The following is a 10,884-nucleotide window of genomic DNA, read 5'->3' on the forward strand; positions in this document are numbered from 1 at the left end:
GTGTGTGCATGCATGTGTGTGCATGCATGTGTGTGCATGCATGTGTGCTGCTGTGCTGTGGAGGTCAGAGGACCACTTCTGGGAAACCTCCCACTATGTTTCCGAGGCGTGCGTGTGCTCTGTAGTGTTTCAGCACGGCTACTTCAGGCTACATGAACTTGTACGGCAATAGGTTCTCAACCTGTGGTTCTCCATACCTTTGGGGGTCGACTGTCACATATCCTGCATATCAGATACTTACAGTACAATTTGTAACAGAACATAATTACAGTCAGGAAATACCAACAATAATTTTATGGCTGGGAGTCGCCACAACACGAGGAACTATATTAAAGGGCCACAGCCTTAGGAAGATTGAGAACCACTGTTCTAGCAATTTCTTTGGTTTCTGCCTGCCAGTTCTTTATGTGGGTTCCAGACATCAAATTGGGGTCTTCAGGCTTGCAGACAAAAGGTTTTACCTGCTAAGACAGCTCCCTGGCCCCTGGTTTATTTGTTGTTGGGGGGGGCATATTTTATTGTTGTTTTTGATATTAGACATTCAAGTGGGTAGAAAGTAATAATATTTTTTTTAACTCTTATAAGGATAACATTTAATTGGGGCTGGCTTACAGGTTCAGAGGTTCGTCCATTATCATCAAGATGGGAACATGGCAGCATCTAGGCAGGCACAGTGCAGGAGGAGCTGAGAGTTCTACATCTTCATCTGAAGGCTGCTAGTAGAATACTTGAAAGTGATAATTCTGATTTGTATTTCTCTCATGATTTATAAAGTTGACCATCTTTCTTGTGCCTGTTGACCATTTGTTTGTACATAGTCTATATTTTGACATGTTCATTCTAGTCCTTTGCTCATTTTTAAATTGGGTTATTTACTATTTTGCTAAATGTTGCCAAAGTTGTTAGATGTTGTCTCTTACTACAGAAGAATTAGTCCATTTAAAAACACAAGGGCCTTGAGCTGTAGCCCCATGGTTAAGAGTGCTTGTTGCCCTTTCAGAGAGCAGGTGGTAGCACCTGGTCTGTCCACAACCAACTGTGTCCAGCTTCAGGGGATGCCCCCCTCACCCCCCCCCCAGCCTGCACAGGCACCTGCCAGCAAATGCATGCAGCTGCACATACTACACAGAGGTGAACAGCAAGGTAGAGCATGTCGAAGCCTCCTTTTAGTCCCAGCACTGCACTGTGGAGGCAGAGGCAGGGGGATCTCTGTGAGTTTGAGGCCAGGCTGGTCTACAGAGCCAGTTCTGGGTCAGCCAGGGCTACAGAGAGAAAAACTGTCTTGGAAAACAAAACAAAACAAACAAACAGAATCACTTTACAAATACTAAAAGTCACTGGATGGTAGTTGTGCATGCCTTTAATCCCAGCGCTTGGGAGGCAGAGGCAGGAGAATCTCTGCGAGTTCAAGGCCAGCCTGGTTTACAGAGTGAGTTCCAGGACAGCCAAGGCCACAGAGAAACTGTCTTGAAAACCAAAATCAACCTAAAAATCTAAAATATATTCAGATTACTATTTTGTCCCCAATTAGAAGCTGGTTCTGTGGTGGGCCTTGGGATGCAAGGATTGCCTTGAGAGGTCTGACTATAAACGGCCTGGCCCACAGCTTGCAGCTGTCTTGTCTCTGCTTGCTGAGTGCTGGCATTACAGGAGAGCTCCAGGCCTGCCTAGAGCCAGCTATTTTACTGTTCCTACTGTTAGTTTTCTTTTCATTTTTTTTTAATTACATTTTTATTTATCTTGTATTGAGGTGGCTCACGTTGTATTGCAGTAAGAGGACAACTTGTAGGAGTTGGTTCTCTCCGCCACCACGTGGGTCCCAGGGATCAAACTCAGGTCATCAGCCTTCATGGCACTGCTGAGCCGTCTCGTCTGCCCTGTCTTTTGTTTATGGAGGGACTGTTACATCTTGTGGACACAGACATAAAACTAAGACTTTGCTTCCTCTCTGGGAGAGCAAACCTGTATTTTTGGATCTCTGTCTCCCTATGAGCTGTACCCACCTGAGACCCAGGGCGCCTTTCCAGAGTCAGTGCTAGGTGCAGTAACAGGGTAGACACTAGGGTCCCTGTCAGTGGTCTGGCCCTACCAGTTACTAGTTGTGTCTTGAACAATGAGCATCACTGGGTCTCCTTTTCTTTTTCACATAAAACTAGAAGGATAACTTTATAGTTTGAAGAATTAAATATGACAAACAGAGGTTCGTGAGGACCTTAACCTCATTCTTCCATGACCTTCACACCCCACATGTACAGCTGCACCCACAGACACTCAGAATCACAGACACCAATGCACTGTGACCAGCTTGCTTACTTGACAGTCGATGACTAGTCTGTGACTTTATTGTCTTTGAGGATCAATGCTTAGCAGAAGGCCAAAGTCACAGGCACTAAATAAATGAATACAAGTTGTACCAGTTGAATGCATGGCATAATTTGCTGTTGCATCTCTTGGGAGGACTTTGTCCTGTTTTTTTGTTTTTTGTTTTGGTTGTTGTTGTTGTTTGTTTGTTTGTTTGTTTGTTTTTCCCTGTTTTGAGACAGGGTTTCACAGGAAGCCCAAGCTGACCTAGAGATTGGCTTTTAACTTTCACACTGCCCCGCCTCCACTTCTCCAGCGCTGGGCTTCTGAGCCTGGCAACTCCTGGGAGAGCTGTGAGTCTTGTTTCAGTGGGATGATGGCGCTCTCTGGTTCTGTAGGATAGCTAGTGTTGAGAAACTGGGTCAGTGATCTTAGCGTCCCTTGTTTCTTTATAAATTCCTTTAAGAATTATTGTGAACCTCAGAAAACTATCACTTACATGGATTGACATTCAAGTTTTAGGGATTAAACAAGTTTGAAATGGTAATTGCTATTAACAAAGCAATGGTGAACCTATGGCCTGCTAATATCACACTTTTATGAAAAATCACTTGCTATTCTGTGCCTCCCATGTGTTTTATAACTTTCCGTACTTCCTTCCTGTCTGGCTAACACATAGGTGGAGCCTTCTGTCTGTCTCTTCAGTCTGTTGTAAAGGTAGTTTGGTTGAAAGTGATTGCAAAAAGGGATGACCCAGGATTCCTCTAGTCTGCCTCTGAAGTATTTCTAAACAACCAGTGACCTAAAGCTAGACATTTAGAGTGGGGCTGTGATATGGCAAGACTGTCATAAAACAAGAATAGCAACAGCAAAACGCCACAGAAAACAAACTACTAATCTGTATGTAGAAACAGCACACTGACTGAATCGAATTAATATGTATGATTAGTAAAAGTATTCTTTTATTTAAAAATAGAGTATTACTAATCCAGCTGTAAAGGGAAAATACAGAGTGTGAGAATTGGAGCGGGGGCGGGGCAGAGTTCCTGAGCTTTGCTCTCTGTAACACCTTGGTCGTTCATTGTCTACAGGTTAAAACAGTCTTCCCCAGAGAGGAAAGCTCAGAGCACCATGATGGACTCAGAAGCGCATGACAAGAGGCCCCCAATGTTGACCTCTTCAAACCAGGATCTGTCACCTCACATTGCGGACGTGGGGGACATAAAGCATTACTTGTGTGGCTGCTGCGCAGCTTTCAACAACGTGGCCATCACATACCCTGTTCAGAAGATTCTCTTTCGGCAGCAGCTGTACGGCATCAAAACCCGGGATGCCATCCTGCAGTTGAGGAAGGATGGGTTCCGAAACTTGTACCGAGGAATCCTCCCCCCGCTGATGCAGAAGACGACCACGCTGGCACTTATGTTTGGTCTGTATGAGGACCTGTCGCGCCTGCTCCGCAAGCATGTGAGCAGTGCTCCCGAGTTTGCCACTCGAAGTGTGGCGGCGCTGCTCGCCGGGACAACAGAAGCCATTCTCACTCCATTTGAAAGGGTTCAGACTTTGCTTCAGGACCACAAGCATCACGATAAGTTCACAAACACTTACCAGGCCTTCCGGGCGCTCAGATGCCATGGGATTGCAGAGTATTACCGTGGCTTGGTGCCCATCCTTTTCCGAAATGGGTTCAGCAATATCCTTTTTTTTGGCCTTCGAGGGCCCATTAAGGAGCATCTGCCTACTGCCACTACACACAGCGCACATCTGGTCAACGACTTCATCTGTGGAGGTGTGCTCGGAGCCATGCTGGGGTTCCTAAGCTTCCCAGTCAATGTTGTCAAAGCCCGAATACAGTCTCAGATTGGCGGGCCATTCCAGTCTCTCCCCATGGTCTTCAAGACAATCTGGATAGAACGGGACAGGAAACTGATCAATCTTTTCAGAGGTGCACATCTGAATTACCACCGTTCTCTCATCTCCTGGGGAATAATCAATGCAACTTACGAGTTTTTGTTAAAGATTGTATGATAAGGCCACTACCTGAGATGTTATTCTCAGCTAGCTAGACCTAAGGAAAATGCAATTTGGCATTGTTCCTAATTGGCTTAAATACAAGTTGGTGTCATTAAGACCAAGCCATAATTTACAGACAAAGCATTGACAAAAACAGAGGAAGGTTTCAGTGGGCAGGGCAGGTGTCAGGGTTAGGGTTTGGTCATTACTCCAGAACTTTAGGCTGTTGCCTGGGAACCAGCCTGTACCTGACGACCTTTCAGGGCGGCTGCCAGCTGAGATTGATTTCTTTTCCTCCTGGAAGGGTTGCTAGGCCTTCTGCGTGGAAAGTGTGGCGTCAGCAGCCAGAGCACGTGCTCCTAGCCCGGCCTTCTCAGCCTCACTCTCACCTCATTTGTTCCGTCTCTGCTCTTAGGAGGGCCATCGTCATGAAACCCCAGCTCTGCACGAGGACTGGAGCCCAGATGGCTCAGAGCCATGGGTTAGCTTTGAAACCAAGTGCTGGTGAGCTAGTTGTTAGCCAAACTGTTTCTGTTCAGAAACCAAGTGCTGGTGAGCTAGTCGTTAGCCAAACTGTTTCTGTTCAGAAACCAAGTGCTGGTGAGCTAGTCGTTAGCCAAACTATTTCTGTTCAGATGAGATAGAGCTGAGCAGCTAACGAAAGCTTCCATTTTGCTGTTTAGCTTTGAACATTTTCTGTTTAATTCTGAATATGACTTTAAGCCCTTCCAGAATGTCCTTGTGCTGTTTTTACTGAATTCATTGCCAAAAGATAGGGTGCCCTCGTTAACTTCTGTTCTGTGCTTCATCGTGGTAAGCTGTTCACGGCAAGCTCTACTGTTTTGCTTGACTTCTTTGTGCTACTGGTGTCGACACAGCTGACCAGTGGGGACATTGTCCCTTGTGAGTAGTAACTGTCATGTCTATCCTGTTCTCTGGTACTAGACTTTAAGAAAATAAACACTTCCATAAAGTTTTATTTTGGGAGTCTTAATACAACCCCAGGTCATCCTTTTTTCTGGTTTCTCAGTGCTGCAGAGTAAGGTAAGGAGCGGAGGGTGCTTCTCCTCCATCTGGCCCTCCTTCTGTTTCTCTGGAAAGAAAGATTTCAGGGTTCTGACACTCTAGAAGAGCCCGGTTACCACTGTGCCATTTAGGAGTGTCTGCTCTAAGTAACAGCACTGACTTCTGGAGCTCAGGTAGGAGTCAACTGGCAGGAACCAGGTCAAGGAGTCACATAGTTATTTTCTGGGTAAATATAACACGACTCACAATTCAACTGAAATAAAATAAGTCAGGAGAAGTAGCTTAGGATCTTAAAGAAGCTGTCTATAAACACCACAGGTAAGCTTGTTTCCCAGGATTTGACAGAAGAAAGTCAATTTCTTTGTTGTTTTAAATGGTGCTAGGGATTGAACCCAGGACCTTGCACATCCTAGGCAAATGCTGTCCCACTGAGCTACACTCCAGCCTCCCTAGTTTTGGTTTTACTTGATTTTCTTTTATTTTGAGACAGGTTCTCAACATGTAGCCCAGGCTGGTCTTGAACTCACCTGGCTCTGCCTTCTGAGTGCTGGGATTAAAGGCATGAGCTGCCATACCTGGCATCCCCTGTCCTTAAGGATAGCTTTCTTACTAACAGTTTTTCATCTCTGGATAATTGCATGTGTGTGTGTGTGTGTGTGTGTGTGTGTGTGTGTGTGTGTACCTACAAACTGAAATCAGACTCTCAACTGCAGTTTGAGAGAAGTTTCTGGGGAGGTGATCCAAAGCAGCTTTTTACCTCTACACTGAACCTGGTTAAATAAAGTAACATCACCAAGCTGTAAAAGTCGGGCACCTCGTAAGTATTGGGCGGCAGTCACGGAGGCCAGTGGCTTTGGAGTGACACTGGTGGAAGAGTTTGTGCAGTGCGGTGCAGACATTAAGGGGCAAATGTGAGGATTCAACAGACCAGAATTTGACCGAGATACATCTGAGTAGTACTGTGTATTCAGTTATGATTTGAAGGTGAGAACTCTCACTGATGAGAGATGGTGTCTTGGTTCCTGACTCCCGTGTCCACAGGCAGTATTGTGCACCTGGGGGCCTGCCCAGATGCAGCACAGGGGAGGTGAGTTAACCAGGGATCATGCTTGACCCCGGGCCTGAGCGCCATTGGCCTTCAGTGAGCGAGAGGCCTTGTTTTCTTTACACTCCATGCAGGTGGTTTGAAATTTTAGTTGTAAACACTCCTGTGTCACTCACAAGGCTTCTGAGGGTAATGCTTTGGCTTTGCTGTCTTAATTATGTGGCATTTTAAAGCAGAATTAAACTTCCTAATGCTTTTTAACTTTTAAACACTTTGTCACCCTTAGAGCTCTTGAAGACTAGATTGCAGTGTATTACAGAGGTGGCTTTGTCTGATAAATTTGATAAATTCAGAACTTGTAACCCACTTTGAACTTTTATGTCAGAATGTAATTAAGAGTCTTAACCAGTGCGGTGATGTTTTTTAAGGGCAAAAAGACTAAAGAACTCTCTGAAAAGCTTTAAAGTGGCCTTTGTGTACCATGTGTGGCACAGGTGACTCATGAGTGCAGGACAGGAGTATCCCATGTGTCCTCTCTGATGCTACCAGAAACCTTCGAGTTTTGCATTTAACACACCAGTGCTGGGAAGCCCAGGACTGCAGCAGAGTCAACACAGCCTTTGCATTGTAATAAATTGGTGTTTTGCTTCCTGTGGTTAGAGACAGATGTTTGTGCCTATGAACATTCATCTTGTGGTTGGTCATATAATCACTTGCTATAGATTGTGACCCTGTGCAATAAGGCAGAATTGTACATAAATAGTTATTTTTGCGTTCCTGAAATTCCTAAGCTCAATTACAATGTAGATAAACTTGTAAAGTTTAAGGGCTGGCCTCATGTAGGTGGTTAACAGAGAATGAACCATGGTTCGAGGGTGGTCAGAGCCAGGTGGGTGCAGTCACAGCTGGGCCAGACTGTTGGCAGGAAGGCATTCATACTTGGGTTCCTTATGTCAAATGTATTTTTTCTCATATACAAATAAATGCATATCAAAAACTTGAATATGTTCTCTCTAGATTTAAAGTTTTTTTTTCAGTTTTTAATGCTCTTTGCATAAATTTAATGCTCTTTGCTTGCCAAGTTGGTGAGGAGGTGGGTCTACATATATTTCCTCTTCTTATCATTAAAAGTAGCTATGCATGAAGCTTCGGTTGCTTTTTTGAGTTGTGACTGTGAGTTTGAGTAACATTAAACTCTGGGGATGTTGGAATAGAAGTTGGAGTTTTGTGGTTGGGCAGTCTCTTATCATTAGCAATCGTGTGTGTCTGTGTGTGCGTTCGTGCGTGCGTGCATGTGTGTAGTAGATTAGCCCACCAGTCTTTCTGGTACATTTAGTGTACTGGCTCAGCAGTCCTGAAGGCTCAACAAGGGCAACAGTTCTTTCACTGCAAAGCACTTGGTTCTTGAGTGCCTTCCTCCGCTGTAGTGCACTGCCTCACGTCACTGTGATTCCGTGTGTCGGTCATTTCTGCTGTAATGGCTCCATTCTAATCATGCTTCCTGGGGAAACGGTCCAGATACTTGTCCTTTTTCACTTGGTCTCCACTGAGGAATTGCTGTCATCAAATATTGGCCTGTGGGCATGTCTATTTTCCATTTTTTGAAACGGGCCTGGAACTCACTGTGTAGACCATGTTTGCTTGGAACTCACAGATCTACCTGCCTCCGCCTTTAAGAACGGGGATATTTTCTTGATTGCTAATTGCTCTAGGAGGAATGGGTGGTGCCGAGTGGTCCTAGGCTGTGTAAGGGAGTAGTCTGTGAGCCTGGAAACAAGCCAGTTAGCAGGACTCTTTCCCTTTTCCATTTTGGGTTCCAGGTTTGGGCTCCTACCTTGAATCCCCTCCATGGAGGACCGAAAGGTGAAGTAAGCCCTCTCTTCCGTGAGGTCAGTCAGTGTTCTATCACAGCAACCGGGAAGCAAGCATCCAATTTTAAGTTACTCCTGTTTCTGGAAAAAGCAGAAGTCCGGTAAGGGATGGCTAGGGGAGGCAGGAGATTCAATTTTAACATTTCAATTTCTGATTTTGTTTAGGAAATTTTCATAAATCTGCCCAGTATTGTAAAACTGCCTTTTAAGGGCAAAGCATTCTGAGCAATGAGAGTCTGCCCTTAACACAGAACATTAGCTGCCTAACAAATTCTGAAAGAAAACAGAAACCTCTTTTTATTGAATGCTGCCTCTGAGGCTGAATTAAGTTGCGTGCATCCTTGGGCACGGGTGACAGGGATGGGACCTTACACACTGTCATCCATGCTCAGTAGGTGCATTTAGAGCTCATCAGTGAAATCAGACAAACAAGTGGCACTAGGCCCTTCCTTGACGGCTGGCAGCCAGCACGGGCTCCACTGGCTGTTAGTTTCTCTTAGGATTAAAAAGTTATAATTTGCCGTGGAACTAAACTTATGTGTCAGATAAAAGGAGGGGGATCTTGAGGATGGGGAGTTTGGAGTGGAGCCATACTAGGTAAGTAGGAAAAGCACCTGAAGCACCCAGATGGTGTTCAAGGGACAGGGAAATGTAATTAGGATCATAAAAACAAATCACTGTTTTCCCCAACGCGGACATGCCAGCCATTTTTCCTTTCCTTTAGGTTGACGTCTGACTTGGCAAAGTTGTCAAGTAAACTGCTTCACTTTGGCATGTTTTTGAGGCAGCAGTGGTGCTCTTATGAAATGCAGATGGTCTCTCCCATGTGAGGGCTGCACTCTTGGTCCATCTGTAATCCTTGAGTTCGCCCCTGATCAGGAGCTTAGGGCACAGGGGCTGTGTGAACGGCTGTTGGACCCCCTAAGCTTCACCTCCCACACAAGAGGCGAAGCCTCATCCCAGATGTCTTTACCATAGTTAAGGTGTTAATTGCTTAGGAATTTCTTCTAAAAATCAGAGGTTTACATAATATATGTCCCCACTTAAACAAGATTAGACTTAAAATTTTATGTTACGCCCCTCAAAAGCTAAATATTTAGCAGATTTATTTAAACTCACAATCTCATAAGTGAATAGTACAAGCAACATTTGATGTCATTTTATGCCATGATGAATGACGGAGAGAGGAAATACATGGAGAGCCACCCAACCTACTCAAATATAGGTTGAGGGAACTCTGCTACAGAAGAGTGGCAGCCCAGACTTTGAAGGGGCCTGAGTACTTTATTTAGGGATTTGAGGTTCACAGGCACATATATTTGTCTAAGCTAATGTGTAGTTAATATTTGTTATAGTTAATAGTTGTATTTCATAGGTAAATTTTACTTTAAACTGCACTAATTGTATTGAGTGATAGGACGGTATTGATGTGTCTAAATTAAATGGGATGATGACTATTGGGTGGGAGAAGCAGGTAAATGTTGGCAGAGGATCTTGCTTAGTGGATGGTCACTGTGGAATCCTTTCCACTTTGCTGTGAGCATTCCAATAACAAAATGTTAGAATATGCCACATATTTCAAAGTAGTGAATATCGGTAGTAGATTGGGAGAACATACTGTTCTTCTAGCATGCCGGCAAGACATCTGTGAGGTTATGGGGCAGCAAGAATGCTAATAGGAAAGGGTCTAGAAACTTCTCCAGTGATAAGCCAAGGTACACACCCTCCACCAAAGCCCAGAGTGCTCCCCTTAGATTTCGGCAGTTATTTTTTTCATTTTGTATGTTTTGTGTTAGGGATAAAATTTAGGACACATGTGTGCAAGGTAGGGTCTCTACTCCCAGCTCCTCAGTGGTCTACTTTCAATGTATTCTTTCTTAAAACTTTCACAATATGAGTGTCTGCTCACTCTGACCAGCAGGCACTAGAGTAAGAGCCATGTCAGAAATTGTAATTTTAAAGAAATGCTAGGAACTCTTTCAATTAAATACATTTGTTTTGTTTTGAATTTTATGTGTATGGATGTTTGGCTGTGCAAGCATGCATGTAGTGCCTGCAGAGACCAGAAGAGGGCATCAGACCCCTTCCTGGAACTGGAGTTATACAGACAGGTAGGAGCTGGGAATTGAATTCTGGTCCTCTGGAAAAAGCAGTCAGTGTTCCTAACCACTGAGCCATCTCTCTAGCCCAGTGTTAAGTAATTAAAATGATTTGGGATTGGGAGTTCATGGCTATGATTCCAGCACTCTAGAGGGCAGAGGCTGGAAGATGGCTACAAGTGAAGACCAGTCTACTGGCAGCCAGTTCAGGCCAGCCAGAACTGCCAAGCGTGTCCTGTCTCATAAAACAAAAACAACTCACCCAAGGAACAATTTATATTAACTCCTTCAGAATAAATACAATGTATCAATGCTCCATAAGAGCTGATATTTTGTATCTTCTTCCTTTTTTTTTTGCCCTTGCTACTTAGTATTTAATGTTTCAAACACATTCTGTTCACAGTGAGATTTGGATCTTTAACATTTTACCCTTTTACCCTAATAAAACTAATTTCTATTGAGGAAAGCTTACTACTTAATGTAAACACAACAGTTTCTTTTTTCTTTCTTTTTTCTTTTTTTTTTTTTT

The 10,884-nt window shown here is 44.2% G+C and overlaps 1 protein-coding gene across 1 annotated transcript in view; it reads left to right on the top strand.

The window, feature by feature from the left end:
• Slc25a51 (solute carrier family 25 member 51) overlaps positions 1-5,293 on the top strand; it is a 10,889-nt gene extending 5,596 nt beyond the window's left edge. Inside the window, exon 3 of the mRNA XM_028770230.1 lies at positions 3,393-5,293. Coding sequence (XP_028626063.1) covers positions 3,433-4,329 — 897 coding nt within the window. The 5' untranslated portion in view covers positions 3,393-3,432 and the 3' untranslated portion in view covers positions 4,330-5,293. The remainder of the gene's footprint in view (positions 1-3,392) is intronic.
• Positions 5,294-10,884: the final 5,591 nt, after the last annotated feature.

This window comes from Grammomys surdaster, unplaced genomic scaffold (genome assembly GCF_004785775.1).
Source record: "Grammomys surdaster isolate TR1022 unplaced genomic scaffold, NIH_TR_1.0 199, whole genome shotgun sequence".
Taxonomy (NCBI): domain Eukaryota; kingdom Metazoa; phylum Chordata; class Mammalia; order Rodentia; family Muridae; genus Grammomys; species Grammomys surdaster.